This window comes from Pezoporus flaviventris, unplaced genomic scaffold, assembly GCF_033815535.1.
Source record: "Pezoporus flaviventris isolate CSIRO_AGI_PZ_B2104156 unplaced genomic scaffold, CSIRO_AGI_Pfla_v1 ptg000013l, whole genome shotgun sequence".
Taxonomy (NCBI): domain Eukaryota; kingdom Metazoa; phylum Chordata; class Aves; order Psittaciformes; family Psittacidae; genus Pezoporus; species Pezoporus flaviventris.
The window spans coordinates 8366246-8388484 of NW_026892561.1; the positions used below are offsets into that span (position 1 = coordinate 8366246).

A 22239-nucleotide genomic window follows, 5' to 3' on the forward strand; every position below is an offset into this window, starting at 1 on the left:
GCTTAGGGCCTGCTCAGGCGATGCCAGTGCAGAGGAGGCACAGCTCAGCTTTCAAGCCCTCTCTGCTGGGGGTCCTGGCTGGCATCACTCTGCCCCCACTGCCTGGCATACTCTTATGCTCACCTCATATTCCTGGGAGAACTTCAGCCCGTCGTTGGCTTTCAGCCTGTCGATGTTGTCAGCGAGGTCCGTCACAGGGATTGGGGGGTGGTCACGCATGCCTGCAAGAGACACAAGGAGGAAGGAGGGAGAGGAAAACGGTTATGGCTCTGCACGGGCGAGGAATCCTTGACAACAGCATGTGCACAGCATACCCAAAAGGTGGGTGCAAGGCGGACATGTGTGACTATGTGAAGCGTTGGGTGGGATGGATGTGAAGTCGGCGAGATCACGCAGCATGCTGCACGCACTCTCAGAGCACACGGTTTAGTGAAACACAACAGAAAAGTGATGTGCAGAATGTGCATGACTGGGTGAGCATGCTCGGACAGTACAGCCACAGGGCACACAGAGCAGGCCACGCAGCAGCAGGGGCTTAAGCAAGCCCCTGGCAGGAATGGGCTCCCACATGGGCTGAAGTTGAACACACTGATTCTCTGGTGCTCTCACCACCAAGGGCTGAGGCTGATCCTCCCTAACAACAGTATCAGCCAAGAAGAAGCTCGCCCAGACCTGCACCAAGGGAAACCTCCGTGGTGTAGGTGCACAGCTTTTGGGGTAGGCAGATCCTGACCCAGCCCCTGGGACCTAGAGAAAGACGGAAAGAGCCCCATGGAGGAATGGCTACTCCCCTGGTCAGAGACTGCATAACTTTGTAAGACCTGAGGAGCAACTCTTCATGAGGAGCAGCCTGCATTCACATAACTCAGTGCTTTTTAGGGGTGCTCCAGAGGCAAAGCCAGCTCCAGGGCCCAAAATCCAGCTCCACATTGGGGTGTCTTGTGCAAGGCACCATGTGCTCTAGAGCAGCTTCTTGGAGGGTGCTGCAAGCTGAGATGCAGCTCGAGCCATGGCAGACGTCTTGCCCTGTCTAAAGCAGGGATGCACAGTATGGCTCATCCTGGGCACAGCCCAAGCCCTGATCAGGGGAGAGGCATAGAGGAGGGGATCCCACAAGTCCTGCATAGGGAACAGGTACTGTGAGGGTGTGCATGCAGGACTGGGGGGAGTCATTCTGGAGCCCTGGGATTCAGGGCTCAACCATTATAACCTTTGTCTGAAGCTGAGATGTGAAGTAGCAGGAATGTGGCTGTGAAACATCTCATCCAAAACCTGGCTCATCCAACTCCCAAGGCTCGTGACTCCACCGGCTTCTCTGTGGGTTTCCCAGAAAGCCCACATGGGTAATAATGATTATTAATAGGCTGAAGCTGTTGATTCATACCCAGGGAGACAAACTGGAGCATGGCCAGTTGCTAAGGAGCCATAACACTGCCACAGATGGCAGTGATGGGCTGCTGAGGTGACGAAGCAGTCCCCAGGCTGGGTACGTGCATTTTACAGAGTGGTGACAAGTCACTAGGTGATAACATGGAAGTGTTACACCACAGCCACTGCACAGCAGGGCTCCTCACACCTCTCCCAAAAACATCTGATGTCACTGCATATAGGTAAGACCTGATCCAACACACGCTCATCCCTCCATCACTTGACAGTGCAGAGCTATCCACGGATGAGACATGGGCAGAGAGAGAAGGAAATACCCCTCTTCTGCCTTGCGAAAAGGTCTTCCTGCAAATGGTCCTCTGCCACTTCACCCATCAGGATCCCCAATGTGGCTGAGCAGGCACACAAAGTTGATTCTCTGATTTCTGCACAATATGCTCGTTGGTGCCAGAGCTCTAGAGGCTGTAGCTCAGAAGCAGCCTTTGCAGTGTAGAGCTGTTACGGATGAGCCATTGAATGAGAACAGTGTGGGACCAAGACAGAAGTGTGGGGCGGGATGAAGAAAGGGACTGGAACATAGTCACAGTATGGGCTTATCCCTGTGTGGTTATGTATGAAGTATAGCAGAACCATGGACCACAGCAGAGCTGCAAACACTCATCTTTGCTGAGAAGTACAAGGGGATCTCACCAAACTTCAGTTTTGCTGGCCAAAGGAGCGTTGCAACAAGGCAACACTGCAAGAGCAGATGGTGTGAAAGAGGTGGTTGGTATCCTGTTACAATGAACCTAAAACAACTGCCACTGACAGTGTAAGGCAAGACAGAGATTTGTACACACTACCAGGACTTCCACATGCTCTTCCAATGACTAGCAAGAGAACAGTGAGATGTCCACCAGGCTAGAAGGGCTCAGAGGTCTCACAATGCCTGCAGGGCTGCAGACTGCAAAGCCCTTGCCTTTGATCCTGAAGGAAGCATTTATCCTACATATTTATTCCATTCCTGTGTGCATACACAGATGCCTTGTACATGAAGCAGGAGGGAGGACACACCTTTATGGTTGGTTGAGAGTCAACCTGAAGCTCACAAGATGAGATAAAGGGGCAGTTGCACTCACAGACTGATACTACTCCATCCAACCTGCTAGAGCAGTCCCTCTGCTCTGTGCCTGGGACTCTGGTGCCAACACTGCCAAGCAGGCCAACTGCATGACAGTTCAGAGAAGACTGGCATCTCTTGGCATCTGTTCTGCCCAACTCTACTGCACAGGTGACCCAGCCTAGGGAAGGCAGGTTGCCTGAGGTAGGAGGAGAGTGTGTTCAACCACTGGGCTGCAGAGCACCCTTCAATCTGTTTGTGAGGGGTTTTCAGCTGGCCACCCCATCCAGAATGGCTGAGGTTATCTGTCCCCACGTAGGGCAAGCTGCAGGCCTGGTGCCACAGCAGAGCCTGGCATGGCACTGTGAGGGGGCAGGAGGCATGGTAGCAGACAAACGGCTGCCACAGGAGCATCCCAGCAGCCCAGCACCCGGGGCCTTCCTTCTGCACTGTGCTGTGGTGAGCTGCTGTAGTGCCGTGCAAACAGTACCCGAGCTTGGCCCTGCACATCATGTCAAAAAGTGAAATCACTGCCATTCTACAGTCTGCTGTGAGTGAGGGTGACCTTCATGACATTGAAACAAAAATTACAGAGACGAGAGAGAAAGGGAAAGAAAAAGCAAAAGGTGTCAAAAGATAAATACAGGAGTTAAAACTAACTTGAGACATTCGGGCAACTGGGGACACTGGCACCTGCAAAGAAAAGAAATGGGGCAAGAACAGAAATCCCATTAGCCTTTAGTCATCATCGCAGAGGTACAGAAATGGAAAGACCAAGAGATGAAGATGCAGAGGAAAGCACCATTTACCACAGCGCCAGGAGCCTCCCTCCTGCACAGGACTGACTGCCTGGCCCTGGGGCTGCTGTGCACCTGGCCATTACACACGAGGCTTTTGGTTCTGGTCAGAGCCACCCTCTGATGCTGACAAACACGTGGAGCTGAAGATACTCACAGGGGAGTGAGCACAGAGGTCTTCATTTGACACCAAGAGCTACTTCATAGCACTGTCCACAGCCCCATGCCCAAGAGGAGCCAGCAAGGGCAGGTGGATGGCAGGTATAGGGGACATCTGTGCTGCTTGGTGGCCAGGGGGACTGCACTCAGGCCTAGCATCCTCCATTCAGTGTCCCTGAGCCTCCAGCTCACTTGCAGCTCATGAGGAGTGCAACTCAGGCTCATTTCATGGTGTACTGGGACACTGCCCAGTCCCATATCCTCTCAAGCAGCTTGGCACAGTGGTACGTTAGTACAGGGAGGCCAGCAGTGGGGGAAATAACCCTTGTCTGAAGTAAAAACCACAAAAATGAGAAACCTTAATATTTAATAACAGTAGCCCCATTAATTATGCATTAAACAAGTTTTCCCTGCTCAGCATACTCCAGCAGGGATACCAACTACTGAAGCATGCAGGGCCGGTGGATAGCACCTCTTGTCAATTCATCCACAATGCCTCAACCTCAGGCAGGTGACAGGGGCAACAGCATGGGCCCAGTGGGCTTCGTGGTTTTCATGCCTCCTCATTAATGAGAACAAGCTCATCAGGAGCTGAAACACGTCACTTCTAGCTGCATGACACCTGCTTCCACCCCGCAAAGCCTCACAAGTGATGCAGGGGGAGGAGGACAGTGCTGTCACTTTGTGGGGGAGCGCTGGCTAGCAGCATCCCAGGACACTGCTGCTGTCTCAAGTGAACTGGGCACTTTGGTTTCTTTTTGCCTCACCAGAGAGCTCTGCAAACTTACTAAATAAACCAGGCTTTGTCTTATCCTTAGGCAGGAAAACAGAATTTCCTGGACTCCTCTCCTTTCTTGAAGGCAGCTCTTGACCCCTCCTACAGCTCTAGCAAGCAATGCCCTTGTTGCAAACTTCCCAATCTCACTGGAGATGGGAGTAGATGCAAGCCTGACCTGTCTTGCTTCTCTTGTTCAATGTAAACCATGAGCATAGAGCAAAGCTGGCTCTTGCGTCCCTGCACAGTGGGGACATGTCACAGAGGCCTGTCCCCATGAACAGGTGTCCTTGGAACAGCCCTGCTCAAGACCTTGCTCCTTCTCAAGAAGCTGCATGCTGTTGCTGACTGTGTGTGACCCTCTCCCCTAGTGCTGCTCCCAGTGATTCGCCTGTTGAGATGTTCTTCCTCTAGCGCAGGGGCCTACCTTGCTCCCAACAGCATTTTCCTCCCATGCTGGAATACCATGCTGGTCTGCGTTGTTGCCAATTAACTGCCAGGCTCTCACTGCATCCTACCCATGAGATCTGCTATTGGTCCTGCCTGGGAGATGTGTTAACTACGGATCTCTGACAGCTGCTTTGGCACAGAGGGAAACGTGCTGGTGAGGCCCACCCCAGGTCTGAGCCAGATCATTGTCAGTGGCAACAAGAAAGGCTCCTCTTACCATTCCTCCCAAACATGGCAGGTTTACATCAGGAAACGGTCCCTTTAAAACTCTCCTGTCAGATGAAAGCTCTTAAGATGAATGAGCAGCAGGAGGAAAAGGAAAGTAGGTTACAGACCAGGAGGAGCTGCAAGTTAGAAGAGAGTTGTGTGTGCCTCATTTATTGCTGAACTGCTTCCTCCATCACAAAAGCCCAAGCACTCCCCCACCTCATCTAGGACTTGGACTCTCTGAGAGTCTCTGAATGAGTCAGGGTGAGTCTGTTTCTGATCATTACAATGACAGGTACTGTATACTTCTGGTGCCATCAGAGACATTCAGACACAAAGCAGCAGCACAAGACCCTTCTGCAGTGCAAAGTACAGTTGTCTCTGCTGGCTGGCAAACTACCTACACCACCAGGCACCACAGGCCAGTGCAGGCATGAGGAGATGCTCTGCAGCAAACACTTGCATGCAGAAAGCAACAGCTTTTACTGAAAAACCATCCTCTGTGCTGCAACCACTGCGACCAGCAGCATTCCTTCACTGGGCCACAGCACTAGCTGCAGAGCAATGCAGGCTGCAGGTAGCTCTTCTCTTCACCCTTACTTCAGCAGAGCAGGAGTCGGTACACCAAAGATGCCAGGATGAAACTGCTGGGACACCCCAAGCAGTACAGAGGCTCTCTGTAAACTCCTGATCCCCTCCCCAGCTCAGTCCCCATGGCCAGCAATGAAAGTGGTGCTCAGCACTGAATCCCACAGCACAGCATCTGGGAACAACAGAGGTGTGGGCTCTGGTGAGCTCTCCCAACTTTGCATGAAGGCTCCTTCTGGCTCAGGACAACCACACTGAGCTCCATGCAATGTCTGACACACATCACACAATAGGCTGTCCCTATCTAGGTTCCCTAGCCCTTTGCTCCTGCAGTGACAGGGCCAGAGAGAAGCATTTTCAAACCAGAGAGGGCACACTGGGATATCCTTGGTCTAAGCTCCCTCTGTGCCACTGTGACTGAGAAGGTACAGAGCTGCTGTGATGGTAGGACTGCAATTCCTCTGGCATAGGGAACTGGAGGAGGGGGCTTGGCTGCTCCTTACCTGGAGTCTGGTAGTTGAGCCGCCTCATTTCAACTGGGTCAGAGGAGTGGGCCAAGAGCGAGTCCTTCAGGCCAATGGAGTGCTCATCCTTGGAAGAGGGGGAATGTGCCCTTTTTCTATGGACAGAGAGGACAGAGAGAAGTAGGTGAGCTCTGGAAGAGACCAGCATGAACCACCTGGGAAGGAGACTGGGTCCCTGTGTCCCAGACACCCAGCTCCATCCCAGGCTCCCATGGGCTCTTGGCAAGTCACATCTTCTGTGCCTCCAGTTTTCCAGCTCTGAAACAGGAAGGATTATATGTAAGCAATGGCAGAAGTTTGATTAGTGAGGCACTTTGAAATGTCATATTCCGCAAAATATTTATTAGAGAAAGAGGAGATAGATGTAAGATGTTGTCTCCTCTTACTCTCTCAAGGAACTATTTCCTGTAGTGGAAGGATAGAATAATTTTTTTTCCCAAGTATCAGAAATATTTAAATATAGAATGCTGTAATATAATAGTGTAAAGGCTCTTCAGGGTGTGTTTTATTGGGCCATTAATACATGTCTTGAATGGTTGAAGGCACCCAAGGCGTGTATTAATGGAACAATAAAATACACTGTTGTCTCTTCATGCCGTATTTATGCCTAGAGCAATGCCACCACCTCAGGCTCTTGCTGGAATTCACAGTCAAAACAGGGACAGATCCATTCAAAAAGTGGACAAGTGAATATTAAAGAAAATCTAAGACTGCAAGAAGAGTTACTAGTGATTCTTTAAGTCCATTTCTTGGTATGTATTACAAATACAGTGGATATACCCATGCAGCAGACAGGGGTGTTGGGCAGGAGCAGGAATACAGTACTCTATTCTGAGTCTGTGCTGACCCTGACATTTTGCCAACATGCTGAGCATGCATCAAAACACAGAGACTTTGTCTTTTGGCTACAGCCCCAAAATGGATTCTGTGGGATGGTGAACCCCTCTGCTGACCTGCTGTTTCCTGGAAGAGAGGGAGCTGCATCAGTGCTAGTCTGTACGAATACTAGCACATTCACCATCCTGCAGATCACTACAGTCAGTCTCTGCTTTCTAATCCCTTGTGAGGCATTTCAGAGCATCCTGAAGGGTTGCCAGGTTCTGCACAGAGGCAGATGCATCTCCGGATGGTGGTGACCCTGAGCCATGTATGGTCAGAAATGTTCCATCTGCAGCCTGTGGCTGTATCAAATACTGGAACTATTCAGTGGGGAGAACCAGCTTGTGAGCCTTACACTGCTCTAAGTCATCTCAACATCTCTGAAGCCTTCTAGCTGCCTGGATTGAGACAAAAGAGCTGAGACTTCAGAGCACCGATAGAAAGAACGGAAAATTCATGGCAAACAAATAAAGCACTGTTTCTCCTATCAGAAACACAGCAGGATGTGCCATGTGCTACGGTGTTCCAGTCCCTGAGCCCTTGAGCAAAGTGGCCTGCCTTTTACGGAGAATGGGCACAGCACATAATTCATGTTTGTGTCTTTCATTAGTTGTCTAGTCAGGGCAACTGCTAAAACAAACCTTCAGATCCCAAGCTATCCACCACTACTCAGCTACAATTCATTCCCATTGTAGAGCTGACACTGTGAATACGCTGCACAGATAAATTTTGGGAAAAATCCCTCCAAAGACAAGCTGGACAGCAAAAACCTGTAGGATAACACAGCATCACTCTGAGCATGTGGGTGGTGCTGGAGTTGGGTATGCTGTTGATGCATGAGCTGGGAGGCTGCAGGGGCATGAATGCCAGGTCTGAGCACAGTGGATTGGTACTACTTCCTATTGCTCCATCCACACCAGACTCTAGGACAAAGTAAAGCTAAGCCTTGCTGTCTAAGGGGCCTAGGTACAGAAATCCCCCCTGGGGCCATCTTACCTCCTTAAGGACCAGCAAACACTTCTTACAATGGCGTGGTATTCCCTCAAAGCTTCCTCACTAGAGTGCAAGAATGCACCTGCATTCTCGACAGAACAGCTCTCAGTCTGAAGTGACTGAGAAAACAAAGAAATGCCTATAACTGCTTGTGTTGTAGTTTTTTTGATTTTTAATTTAATTGCAAAAACAATCTGGGAAGTATTTATGTTGGAACTGTCTCCCGAAGAGCTGTGAGAGGTTGGCAATTGCTAGGAGGCTGATACCTCTGAGGAAACAAAGTCTTTGTAAACCCCCAGGGCTGGCATGCTCCATGCTCCCAAAAACAAAGATGCCCCTTAGTAGCTTCAGGCTTATTTTTCAGAAAAGAAATAGACTTGAAATTTTAGCAAAACAAGAAGATAAAAAGGATTCATACCTTTCTTGCTTACTAGATCCAGGGAAGAGCAGAAACAGAAGAAAGGAGATGATCACTCACACAGAAAGGCACTGGCTGCACATGCACAGCAGAGCTCCATTTAATCAGACAACAAAGCCAGCCCTCCTCCCCGAGCTACAGATACATATGTAAATAGAGAGTCCAGGAGGAGCAGAACCTCGGAGCTGAGCTGATAGAGAATGACCTACTGTAATTGAACAGGCTACCCGAACACATGCAAACGCAACCTGTGCCTCCTTGGGAGGACTAACAATCATCTCACACTACAGTTATAGCTCTAGCAGGACTGCTCTGCAAAAGCAGGTGGTTGCTTCAGCTGCGAGCACAGAGTGTGGATGGTGCTGATCCAGTAGCCAGGGCTGAGAGGCCTCAAAAAGAGAGCTCTTACTCTGGTTTCAGCCTGTCACATCCATGCTCTGTTCTCACTGCCAAGGCCATGTTCCTCAGTCAAAATTCACAGTAGCGGGGGTACCTGCCAGACATCAAGCAGGCGATTTCCACAGAAAACCAGTACTAGAGAAGTCCCCAAGGCTGCAAATGCAAGCTGTGAGACCAGAGAGTAGCCAGCAGACTGGCTATATGGACACAGCTGCCCTCCTCTGTCCCACAGCTCACACGTTTCCAGAATCCACAGCAGCTCAGTGTCTTGGGGCTGATATTAATTACTTTCTGCATGCCTAGCCCTTCTGCTGCTTTTATAAGGCAGCCTTCTGCTGTGCCAGATAGAGACCTTCCTCCTTCCCGTGACCACCAAGGACTGTCTATCACATCACCACATATCTGAAGGAAGGAGGGTCTTGCAAGAGCTGTTACCTGTAGTGCTAATGTTGAAACTGCTATGTTCTGGACCGGATCTCACCTTTTGAAGAGGAGTATGGCAATGACAATGATGATGATTAATATCACAGCCAGGACAGGTCCCATCACCCACAGCATCTCCGGTTCATCCTGCTGCTTTGCTGAAGCTACTTCCATCACAATCTCATCTGAGTAGGGGCTGGCTGCGTATCTCTTCTGAACAGCACCGGCAGGAGAGGGAGAGAAAAGCAAGTATCCATTATGCTAAAGCAATAGCTACACCCCTGAAATGCAGAGGTTTCCCCTTGCCTCTGCCAGCAGGGAATGGTCATGCTTCTAAAACTCCAGCAGCACACCTGGATCCTCCCTCTCTCAGAATCAGGAAGAGGTCATGCTGTGGTCTTGCCAACCTCTCACCAGCCTCTTCCTGGTGCAAACCAGTGCCATTAACTTCCTGGCTGGCAGACCTGGCCTCCAGGTGCCAAACTGGAGCAGCCCAGCTAAGAGTCACTTGCCAGCCCTGGATTCTCTTGGAGCCAAATCACAGGCTGTTGAATCCTAACCAATTGCACAGTGGGGCTGGCTGATGATTCCTAAGTGGTTTATAATACCTGCTGTGCTGATATCAACACAACTCTCCAGGACAGGGCTGTATTAGGAAAACCCCTGCTGGGCTGTGTGGTTTTCTTAAAGGAACAAAATAACAGGAACATTTTCTACCTGATGTCTCAGCCCTGACAAACACACCTTGGAAAGGAGCTCATGTTTACAGGCTCCTTTCCAGAGACTTCTGCAACCTTAAGGGACAGCTTTCTAGCCCCACCAGCAAGACGAGATTAGCAGAGACCCAAACCCTTCCTGCAGAAAAATGACACTGCACCTGGCTTGTTCTGCTGCTGTTGCTAAGGATTACGGAACTGTGCTGTCCCTTCACAGCTCAGCCTTGCTGGGTCAGAAGGGTTAAGTGCTGCAAAAAGTAATCCTTTCTCCCTGTCAGAGGGCTAGAGCTGCAGCAGTTCAGTGCCTGTGGCTTTTGAGAAGCACCTGCTGCCTGGCATCAGGGAGCCAGAAAAGCTCTGCTCCTGCCATAGAAAGTTTCAGTCACTGAAGAGGTGCCCATGGATCTATAAACCTGCTTTAAGGTCGAAGTTTAAACACACACTTCATGTCTAGGTGCATCTGAGAAGAAAGGGAAAAATCAAGCGTGCTGGTGTCACACAAATGCACATCTTGATCTCCTCTCACAGGTGCTCTTGATTCCAGCCAGCCTGGTTTCAAACATGCATGGAGTACAGAAAATGCTCTTATCTGTGACATCCTTCTGGCAGCACACTCAGGTGCAGCATCATTGCTGCTCTCCTCATATTTATCAGTGGTCAGAGATGCCACTGGCTGGAGGGGTGGTTCCTGCTTTGTCTGTGAAACCTTTCAGCCGTTTTTCAGTGATCCTGAAATAGCTGCTGGGTCCTGGTTCAGCTTTGTTCCTAAAGGGAATCTCCATGGGATCATTGCAACCCATCAGCCTTATCCTGCACCCCTTATCTACGTCAAACAATGGAGCAAGGAGTCAGCAACAGCTCTATCTGAGCATAGCAGACAAAGATGCTACGTTGGTAGTAAGAGGATGGGACAGAAGGCCTGGGGCTCCCCTATATGTAAGTGGCAAGTGGCTACTCCATGAAGAAGGCACAAAGGCTTTGCCTATGACTACTCAGAAAGATCGAACTGCATTAGGTAGGGGGAAGGAGCATGCTGATCTATGCAGCAAAGTAACACATGTGTCCATCTCCAAAGCTTTGTGCAAGGGACAAAGATTCATATTTTTTGAAGACATGCTTTGGAGATGCCTCCTTCCAAGAGAAAACAGAAGCAGAAGAGATCAGAAAGACAGTTATCTCAGTGGCATTTTCAAAGGCAGACTGCAAGGTGCATGTGCCCCTGTTCTCCAGAGATGGTGTTTCAACCACACCCCCCTTTGCCTTTGAAGAATGGCAATGTTACACTTGCCTGATGACACCAGAGCAAGTGATTTAAGAGGAGCTGAGGGGGGGAGATAGTGCACAGCCTTGGACAGAGTGCCTTACGTTTCACATGAAAACAGATATGATACAGTGGGGGACGCAAAAAGGTGGTCTCTAGGAGCAGGGTGTAACAACTCTGCTGGTGGGTGCTTCACTGAAGGGCTGTGGCAGATAAATGCTAGGGGAATGATGATGATGATAGTCTGGGATCAGCTAGTTAAGGTCATCTCTTCTTGACAGGGACTGCCAGGATAGCACATCTTAAGGCTGCTGCCCTATCTTGCTGCTAATTTCTGACTCTCCTTCTCTTACCAGCGTGTGCATCTTGCCACAAGAACACGTGAGCTGGATGAGTAATGAAGAACTTGACCAGCCCTAATGAGCCATTACAAGGAAACAAGGTTGAAGAAGGAAGCCGCAGCTGGAAGCTGACCAAAGGATTCTGTGCATCTCTATTATTTTAATTATTTACACACTGGCTGCTGCTACAGATTCCACCACCACTCCTGTCCTTCATATTTACAGCTGGACAGGTCTTGTTGTGCTACTGCCTGTTTATTCCATCAGCTACTGCCTTCCCCCTCACATGCCTAGGCCCCATGTGCTTGGCAGCATGCTGCTGACGAAGGCAGACCCCATTTGCCTCTAGCAAGGAGGCACAGGAGCAAGAGCCCCTGTGCCGCAGGCAACTGTGCCGCTTTGCCCTGCTGACAGCCCACTGTGATGGGATCAGGTTGGCTTCTCCAGATGTCAGCTGGAAGTGACATTCTGGCCAGAGAAGAGCCTGTGAAGGCAGGTTAGCAGAGGAAGCATCCTGTTCACTGCAGAGCCTCAGCAGCTGCTGTGCAGGGCAGGATTCTAAGGGGCTGTTTGCCACAGTCATTTACTTGAACAAAAGCAGAATGAGAACCTATCCCATCCCAACCCTGTGTCAAGCTCTGCTCTGGGCACAGCCCACCAAGCCACAACTGAGCTTGTGTACAGCACGTTTGTTGACACTGCCCTCCACTCTCATCTGTTATGTCAAAGGTACGTGCCATTTCCCTCCAACAACACCATCTATCAAGTCAACTCCCACGGCCGCCTCAGCTTGTTGAGGCCAGCTATGCAGGCTCACTCTCCTCTCTTACGAGAAAACTCCATCATCCTGGCTTGCAGTAATTGTTCACCCTGCCTGCACTGAGCCCACCCCAGCTCTGCCAGGAAAGGCAGTGCTCCCCCATCAGAAAGTCCTTACCGTGTCCCCATCCTCCAGTGAGGCCAGCACAAAACAGCGGTAGCTCAGGTCTTGCGACAGGGGCTTGTTGTAGAAACCTTTGTAGTTCTTCTCGTCCCCCAGGGTGAAGGTCTCGGGCAGCACATCCACTTGAGCAGCAATGTAGGGCTTGAGTCTGTCTGCCTGGCGTCGCTGGCGTCTGCTCTGACTCCCTTGGCTTATCGCCTCCAGCAACTGGGGACAAACAAGGTCCATCACTATCATTTTGCCCAGCATGACGCCACCTTACACTGTTACCTCAGGACTCAGCAGGGTGGAAGGGAAGGGAGATGATACCAGGTTTGATTTGTATGTAGTGGTACAAAAAAACCCAGAGAGATGTGTTATACATTTAGGCATTGCTGTAGCACCTGTCTGCAGACACTCACTGCAAGGACCTCCACCAGAATGTCAGCTTTGGGAAAGTCCTGAGCCCTGGGATGCCAACACAATGAATGTTAGGCCTGAGACAGCCTGGCTGTGCCTGTCAGCCTGAGTTAATATATCTCAACGTGCTGTGAGGGAACCGGACCATGTTCTGTGTCCCAAATATTGGTCTGGACAGCAACTCACACTTTATGCATAGGGATGCACATCAGCTGACACTGATGTATAGGGAAAAAGTGACATTTGCTGTGTCCCCTTCCCTTCTGTCAGTGCCTTGGTATTTCACCTGCTGCTGGGTAGCAGACAGGACTTCGTGTAAATCACACAGAACAGTAACAGATTTCATGGGATGCTCAGAGTAAAAATGGCAAATTTCATAGTCAGCCACAAATTCATGAAAAAGGATATAAACACACAAAAATTCAATTACACTGCTAAGAAAGACTCTCAGATGTTTAAAGATGTTTTTCTAATGAATAAAACCAAGTATCAGGCTTAGAACAGAAATTCTAATTTAAAATGAAGAAGGAGGCATGAAATACATTTCACACACAAATGTATCAGTGCAGCATTGTCAGAGTAGACAGCGAACATCAGTGGGGCTGGAGACAGTGATGCGAACACAAAGCCATGCTGCTGAGCTGAGCTCACTCTGAGGAGGAAAAGATGGGTAATGCATCCCCCCACTCTTTCCCCTTGACAGTCCATTCTTGCCTTCTTATGAATACTCATGTTGGAGCAATTTAGAAAAGCTAAAGCTTATTGCAGTATCACCAAAAAAATAGGAAGGAGAATAAAAAAAGGGAAAAGGAAAAGAGGATGAAGAAATCTGTTTCACAAATAGCCTTGTCACCGTAGAGGGAAAAGGCAGAAACATAGCCTTTGGATGGTGAAGTTTGCTCCCTGCACACACCTCTTGTATCTTGGCTGAAATTACAGCTGAGCTCTTTGGGGCAGAAAGCACAGCTGAATGTGCATGAAACCATAGGGCTGCAGTTGTGGTTAAGGTTGTTAGATGCCGCTGCCACTGACATATATAATACACAAGAAAAACCTGCATCAAAAGAACACCAGGCTTGCAAAGTTCAGATCCTGATAAATTAGAAAATCAATATTGCCCGTGCAAAATTAATTCAGCCTTATGTGTGTGCACTGTGTTACAATCCATGACTGCATGGTCACACACTCTTTCCTGTAACTCTCCAGCTTTGTTAAATACACAGGACAGACAGTGCTTAATCAAAGAGCAGCTATTCCGTATTTTGTTTTCTTCTCTGTATTGTGCAGCCCGAGGCATTGTTTATTGCTTACTATTCAAATCCAGCTCTGAAGACAAAATTAATAATTTCCTCATGGGCTTTTCTATGGTGCTGATCGCTAGAATATTACAAGTGCTTCACAAACATTAACGATCTTATCTTTCAAACACCCATATGAGGTGAGATGAAAGCGATTATCCTAATTTTACAGACGGAGAACAGAGACACAGGGACATTAATGTAAAAAATGCCCAGTAATTTTGAATGTCAAATTGAAAAGACGTTGGCTTGTTTTCTTTTTAAAGAAAACTTAGCATTTTTTTTCTATAGCATTGACTGTATCCAGCGGGGCTCCTATTGACTTTCTCTGCAGCTGGGCATGCTTAGGCTTTGTAAATGAGGCTCCAGGATCTCAAACTGGGCACTCTAAAAAACTAGAACATACAAGACAGTGGCTGCTAATGAAAATTTTGTTTTAAATCATTTGCCCAGGGCTGAGTGAAACAGAAATAGAAACCAGTTCTCTTGATAGCTTTCAACCACCTAAAGCTCATAACGAAGCCATTCTTTCTAATCCTAGTCTTCTATTTCTTATGATGTTTTCCAACTTCTGCAATGAAATGATTCAGGAGGCCTGTAGATGATGGTTCTCCACCACACAAGATCCCCCAACACACTGTGAGCTGGGACCCCATGGAAAAGAGTGCAATCATGTAATTAAAAATTAATGATAAGCAAGGGCTGACTTACAGTTTCTAATGCTTTGTAATTTCTGAGTACTTCGAGTCTGCAACTTTTTGTTTTCTGAATGGCCCTTCTCTGTGTGATTTCTTGGAATTTTTCCTTATTACTTTGGGACGGGGAGTGCATACAGGAAAGAGCGAGCCCACAGTCCCCTCTTGTGGGACTCTCCTGACACCCACATCTGCTGATGTTGGCAGACTGCCGCACAGAATAAGCTGCTTCTTTGGGTGAATGGGCTGGTGAATGCCGAGAGCCTTTAACAAGCAAGCATGAAGGGGCCTTTGCAGGTTTTCTTAAATACTAGAGCTCACTCTTCACCCAAACTGTAGGCTTAGGTCCAATCCAGAGAGAAAAAAGCCTCCTGACAGAACCACAGCTTAATAAACTGAAAATAATACTTCTTTCTTCTAGCCTGTTCTCAAAATCAGCATGGTTGCTTCAGCTAAAAAAGGCTGAGAAGAGTGTACATCCTGAGACAGGATCTGTCCTGAGCAGAGCTCTGAGATACTCAAATGTGATCTGCTCATTGGGCACATTCTGGGAGATGTCTCCTCTCTTGCTTGACTCCAGCCTCCTTCCTACATGCTGTCACCAGCCAAGAAAGGCTGAGTGCACTGCACATCTCACCTCTAACATACAGCCTGCACCTCTATCGCTGCATCTGTGCTACTGCCACGAGGCCTGGGCAAAATGTTGTTGGCTACCTGGGAGCCACTTCCATCACAGCAGCTCTACAGTCTCCTACCTGGTCCAGCTCCATCTCATCAGGTGTTCGCCACCGAGCAGTTGGGCTGCTGGTGCTCTGATCTGCTGGCACAACCACGATGTAGTACCACCTGGGAAGGAAAGAAGCCATAAGCACTGGACCCTAAGTCATCTCTCTGGCAGGTCGCCAAACAATGTGCCATATGCCTCCCAGGGACAACCTGTTCCTTTCCCTGGCCTGGGTTCAGTAAGGAAGAGGCTGGTTTTCCAGCAGCACCACAGAAGAGAATACTCCCGTTAGCACTCATTAGGTTAATGAAGATCTACAGACTGTGCTCCAGAGGGTGGTGTAGGAGCTGTGAGAAGGACATTTATATAATCGGATTGTAGCAAGAATCCTGGGGGAATTGTGCTTCAGCACAAGGATACCACAGTAACGAATGAGACTTCCACAAACTCCCTTTTTAATCTCCTTGAGGCTTTAGGCATTATTTATTTAAAGGATGTTATACAGCATCAGAGAAAGTCCCTCCTGATCCTCAACTGTGTTTTTGCTGGTAGCATCTGGAGTGTACCCACCAGGGTGAGGGCAAACTGTCAGAGAATTGTCTTAATTTTATTGCACACAAATATTTGCTCAGAAAGAGCCAGCAGCATGATCCCCTGTTAAGAGTAAATGCTTGGCTCTGTACCACAGCCTTCTCAGAAATTCACTCCTAGGTTACAAAATCCAGAGGCTGGCAGAGGTCTGCTCTGCCTTTTTTCCCCCATCTCTAGCCCCCAGCTCTGCCTTCAATGCTCAGGCACGGCACCTACCTAACCGGCACAGTGGTCTGGACTTTGGGAAGGGCGAGTGTGAATTTTCCTTCCTGTATGTACTTGTTTGTGGCGATGGGTTTGCTTTGCAAGACATCAGGAGCCGTGCGGATTGAGACGAGATGCTGGAGCCCTCCAGCACTGCTCCCACGGTTCATTAGCACAAAAGAATAGTCCGTGTCTGGCTGAAGGTCACTTATGAGTTTCTTCATCGAGTGGCCGTCCACCTCCACACTCTGGCTATTGTACAGAATCTGAAATGGGAAAAAGACATGCTCATGCAACCGACAGCTGCTGATGAAAACTCACACACAAAATAGCAGCGTTAAAGATGACAATTTGGCTCTGGGCTTATCCTCAGGTGGTTCGACCACTTTACGCTTCATAAACAGCCATAAATCTTTAGTTAAAGAAGAGCAACCCCCAGCAGAGGGTTGAGCTGTCCTCCCTGTGCCTTATAGTGATGGAGCAGAGAGGGGGTCATCTCAGCAAAGCCTGGGTGGCTGGTGCCAATGGTGGGGCTGGTGGTGCCACATGCACTGCTTTTCATTGTCGCTTTGGGGGAGGAAGCCAGATGGCTGTGCTTTGCCCTCGTGTGGAGATGGATGGGTCTTTGTTTCTTGTCTCACGAGGCTACAACACACAATATGCTTTTGGTGTAAAATCCCGTCTGCTTTAAATTGGTGTCACTCCTGTGTCTCCCAGCTCATGCCTCATGGAATGATTAACGCAGACTATCCCCCTCCCAGCATGACTGGGGGTTACATGCTTCACCAATGATCCAACAAATCCTATGCAGAGCTATAACAGGGCTCTGCAGGTGTGACATCCCGTTGTTGCCATGACAACAGATGCTGCAGCCGTGGGCAAGAGGTTGGAGCTGCTTTCCCCTGCCATGCTTGCAGCAGTGCAGGGCAGAGCAGGGCTGCTGGTGGCACAGGCAGTGGGCAGCCCCCATGCACAGTTTCCTGCCTTGGGCCCACTGGCCCCTCAGCTAACAGCATTTTCTCAGTCCCCTGCTGCAGATAAGCAGGACCCCCATCTCCTGTCAGGCACAGCAGCCATAGGCGCTGCTGTATTAACTGCACCAAATGTCCCTCGTCTGCTGTGAGAACCTCAGTTCTGATCCTACTGGAACAACTCCTGCATCCAAAACCAACTGCCTCTGGAAAGCCAGAAACTCAAACAGTTCCTGGAGACAAAGGCAAATGGGGTGTAGAGAACCAGAGAGACCAGAGGTTGTGCCCCAGCTATGATAAAGCAGCATGTTTCCTTCCACCGGGCAACTGTCCAGCTGGATTGTGGATAGCAGTGGAGAGACACAGCATGCCAAAAACTGGCAGAGCTGCAGCATGTTAAACCACGGCAGCTATTAGGTGTTACAGGCAGAGACCACACCATAAAATGTGCTCCTTCCAACAGCAGCCTTGGGAGAGAGCAGACAGCTCTGTGGAAGAAAAATTACTTGAAGTAAAACGGATTTTTCACCAGCTGAGCCCACCATTCAGGCTGATACAGGCAGCAAGGGAGGGACCAAACTCTCCTTCCAAGTCACCTTTTTAGCAGGTGGCAGAATGTTGCCGGTTCGCTGGCACAAGGGGAGCTCATTAGCACTGCTCTAGTATTTTGTGGTGAAGCAGGGAGAAAGGTGGCCCTGCAAAGAGGTCTGAAGGACAGTGGACCGCAAGAACCAGGCTAGGCCTGGAATTTGAAGCTCAGCTTTTGTCTTATTCAAACAGTGGTGTGCACAGCATACTTCAAACCTTCTTTAGGTCACTTTGCACAGAGGTCAGGATAGGAAAAGAGCCCCAGCTTTTTTGTTGCTGAGAAGAGAGACCCAACACGTAAAAGAGCCACAGTGAGGAGCCAGCAATGGAGAAGAGAAGCAACCAATCTCATTTGTTGACATGATTCAATCTTCAGGGATGAACTATAAAAGTAAGTATCAAGTACTAAAATAACACAGGTTTGCATGGACACATCCCCTGCACTGGCTGCCCCGTGCTCAGGAGAGGTAGGATGGCTAGAGGGAATGGTTCTCTGCTGCGACTCCTCTTAAGAGATTTTCTCCTGGGCTTTAATGCCTTTCTCCAAAGACATGTACACCAGATTGGTGCTGAAGTGAGTGAAAAAAAAAGGAAGTATAATGAAGAAATGCTTCTTACAGCACTAAATATTGGATACTTAGCTGCCAGGTTTCACCCTGCTCTGACACAGAAGCAGGAACAACAAAGACAGGATTGCTAGACCTCAAGTCATCTCGGCAGCTTTGCTGTCTGTTCCAGCACTACCCCTTGCAGGTCCAGACATTCTAGATGAGAGCTAATCAGAGGTGTCCTGGGGGAACATGGAACCTCCCTTCATGTGCTCCAACAAAGACTTGAACATAACCAAGCTTCCAACATTAAGAGCTACGCTGGAAGGATGCAAAGCCCACAAAGAGTTCCACTGCCTCTCGGATGAGATCGCTCATCACAAATTCTTCTCTAATAAACGGCTTCTGTGTGTGCTCTAGGGAAGGTGCTCACCCGCACATGAGCCATCTCTGTGGGACATAGCTGTTCTCCTGGAGTGAGAGGAGGAAGAAGCGATCATTGGGTACTTCAGAGTTTCTTTGCTTGCTCTGCACTGGAATTGACCAGGACACAGTCTCCAATTCAGTCCTGACATTAGATGATGATTTTTAGTGCCGTGAACAACGACAGTGAAATTGGCATTTGCAATGCTTTCCCGAAGCATGCTCCACCATCCCCCCTTTTCACAGTTCCTGCAACAGTTCTACGTTCTTTTACCTGCCATAACACATTGTCTTCTCCAATCTTATGCACCATTAGTTATGGCCTCTACACAAACCTTACGATAACATAAGGGCTCAGAAACAGTCATTCGCGTGCAGCTGAAGATGCCCGGGAGCTCAAGCAGGAATGCTATTTAGAGGTTGCATCATGGCCCACTGGTAACTACTTAAGTCAGCAGCAAATTTGGCCCAAGGGCTCTGAACTGCCAAACATTGCTGACTAGCCCATGGATTGCTGTAAAATGTCATTCGTGCTGCTCTTACCCACAAGAGAACAACTGCAAAGCTAGGTGGGTCCAAATGTCACTCCTGAAAGTCTGCTGCTTGATTTCAAGGCAGAAAAGAATGCATTAAACTAAAAGATGAAAAGACACAGTGTGTGCAACACTGGAAAAGATAATGACTTGATGGAGAAGTAGACAAGGCTGCTTTTTTTTTGCGGGCAGGAGTTAATTACTACATTCCATGGGATACACTGTGAGAAAGCACTACCCAGCATCCTCAGGATTATTTTCAAACCTGTATCATAATGATTTTCAAAAGCTGCTGTTCCTTCTCCCCATTTGTAGAATACCTTGTGCTGCTGTCTTTAACCAATATGCTCCCCGTCCTACTCTTAAGTTGAAGAATGTGTCTCAGGAAAGTTCAGTTTCCCCAAGGAGAAGGTTGCATTTATCTTGCACTTTCCATAAAAGCTCCAGAACAGCTTTTTGCAAGCACACTGGAACAGAAAAGGAATAGTGCCTCTCTTCCACCACAACTGCTGGGCAACATTTTACAAGGAATTTGTCTCCTGGACCAGAAGAAGCTGTGAAAATTCCCCCAAGACAACTCAAGCCTTCATTATTGATTTGGTGGCAATGAAAATTTGTAAGGTCCCAGTTCATCCTCTATTAAAAAAAAGCTCCAGTCCTGCCTGTGCCTCACTATTCATTGTCAGAACAATACCTACTTTAATTAAACCTGTTAAAGTAGAATATGACACCCTTTGAGACATAGATTTAGCATGAGACTGTTTATCAAGTGTAGATAATACTAATTGTTCCCATGGAGATTTATCTGCTATGCTAGTTACAATATTAGGCTCTGGCCTCAGCACCCCGTGTTCCTGAAATAGAGAAGAGAGGTGAACCCTGTTTATAAAAATACAACATCCTGAAGGTTAGGGATTTCTTTCGAGTAGCACAATCAATGACCTGGAGCTGACCCCCTCAGCTCCTGGCCTTGACTCGTGTGTCTGCAAGCCTGGGAATATTAATAGAAAGAAGACACTATTAGAGAAATATCCTTCTAATACTCTTGCTTGCATGATTGCTCTTCAGTAGCAAGTAGCTAAAGCCATCTGCTCCTGTGTCACCTGAGGGTTAACCGCAGCAGGGGCAGACCCTGAGTCACAGTCTGCTGCAAGACAAGGCATCAGAATTACATCCTTGGCTCCTGGCTACCTCCAACCACTCCACAATCCTTATTTGGTGGTAATGCTCCAAAGGTCACACTGTCCCTTTCTAGCACAGTGCTGTCAGATAGAGACACGGGCTTTGTGTCACAGGAATAAGGCAAGATGAAGCAGACTGCAAAGTAACCAGGCTCTGGGAAGTTACTTGCGGCCACATATCTGAGCAGTGATCCTAATGCACTCTACGCCTGGTAAAGCTTTGAATACCACGAGGTCTTCACAAAAGCCTTGTCTGCTTCAGCTAACACGCATGTTAACAAGTGCCTGCTATTGATCATGGTAATTCAGCTTCAGGATTTAAACAAGGAGAGCTAGTAACAAGGAAGGGAAGGTGCTCACACACTTTGATGTTGATGTAGTTAAAGACCTTCCCCTCGTTCCCCTGGCCATGGATCCCCCACAACTCACGCAGGCATTTCATTTTCTCTTTAGGCACAGCATGGCAGGGTGCATGTGCAAGGAGGGAAGTCATGCTGATCCCACCCCTGTCCACCTTTGCACGTAGCTGCTGAGACTGGGTGGAAAATTATCTTTGGTGATGAGACATGTTGGTTTTGTTTCTCAAGGGAGAGGAGCTGAGAGCTGCAGAAATTTCCACCACACTCTAGTTTTCCTCCTACCTCAGTGTTATACACTGGGGAGCTGACTAAAGAAGCAAGACATCAGGTTGTAAGTGGTGGATGACAACTACATCCAGAACTGTGTTGGAGAAAAGAGAGCAGCAGCCATTCCTGCAGTTCCCTCTGCACTGACACATCTTGTGCTGCTCACACCTCAAACACCTTCTGGAAGGGTGATGATGCTTCTCTCCTTCATTCCCTTAGGTTATGCATCTGCCGCACTGCTCTGAAGTAACTCATAAAGGCAATCTGGATGTTTGAGACAGGACATGTTGCAGGAAGAGTCACTCTAAAGTTTAACTCTCTGGCTGGTTTTCAGACCACCTTGTCCTGGTAATCTCTTGCAACTGAATCACGTTTATAATTTTTTGTGCTTTGACTCTGAACCGGGCATCAGGACAAGCTTGTGTAACCACTGTTGAGGAGCTACAATGGCCAGCGTGACTAGTAGGTCCCAGCTGAGTGACTACCAGGCAAAGAGATACTTGAGAAAGCTGATGATGGAGTGAAGCACTGACGGGGGTTGTGTAAATAACCACTGCAAATGCGCATGAGAAAAGCATCAGGGATTTGGGGTGCTGGACCAGTTTCCATTTCCCTTCAAAAAGGCAAGTAATTCGGGGCACTATTAAGGGAGGAGTGGGCATTTAGCAGAAGTTGCTATGGTCAAGATGGGTTCCTAACTGGATGGTGAGAAGACAGAAACACATACTACGATCACTGAGACAACCCTATTCTCTGCCCAGTGCACGACTTCACTGCTTGGTATTGGCAGTGTGTGCATCAGCCAACATTATTCACTCCTGCTTTGTTACCACGAGCCAAGTGCTTATTGGCTATTCCACAACTGATCAAACCAGAAAGAAATCAACAGAACTACACCACCTTCTGGCTCAAGAAAAGTGAGAGGAAGGAAAGCAAGCAGCAATATGCTCTACTGTGTGCCATGGTTCATGCACAGGTGCTCAAAAGCAAGAGCAGCTACCTAACTTGGCCTTGGAGATCGGAGCTCCACAAGACTCCAGGCCAGTGAGCAATATGACCCTGCTCTGCTCATCTCTTGTCTAATGGCTGGGAAACATCAT

General features: G+C 48.5%; 1 protein-coding gene across 14 annotated transcripts in view; it reads right to left on the bottom strand.

Moving 5' to 3' along the window:
• PTPRF (protein tyrosine phosphatase receptor type F) overlaps positions 1-22239 on the bottom strand; it is a 397714-nt gene that overhangs the window by 27640 nt on the left and 347835 nt on the right. For 9 of the 14 annotated variants that reach the window (XM_061451477.1, XM_061451480.1, XM_061451476.1 and 6 more), the window contains 7 exons: positions 16282-16535; positions 15506-15596; positions 12353-12565; positions 9156-9310; positions 5965-6080; positions 3146-3178; positions 124-221 (listed from right to left, as the gene is read on the bottom strand). In XM_061451477.1, coding sequence (XP_061307461.1) covers positions 124-221; positions 3146-3178; positions 5965-6080; positions 9156-9310; positions 12353-12565; positions 15506-15596; positions 16282-16535 — 960 coding nt within the window. The remainder of the gene's footprint in view (positions 1-123; positions 222-3145; positions 3179-5964; positions 6081-9155; positions 9311-12352; positions 12566-15505; positions 15597-16281; positions 16536-22239) is intronic. The other 5 variants (XM_061451484.1, XM_061451483.1, XM_061451481.1 and 2 more) reach the window with 1 other exon arrangement.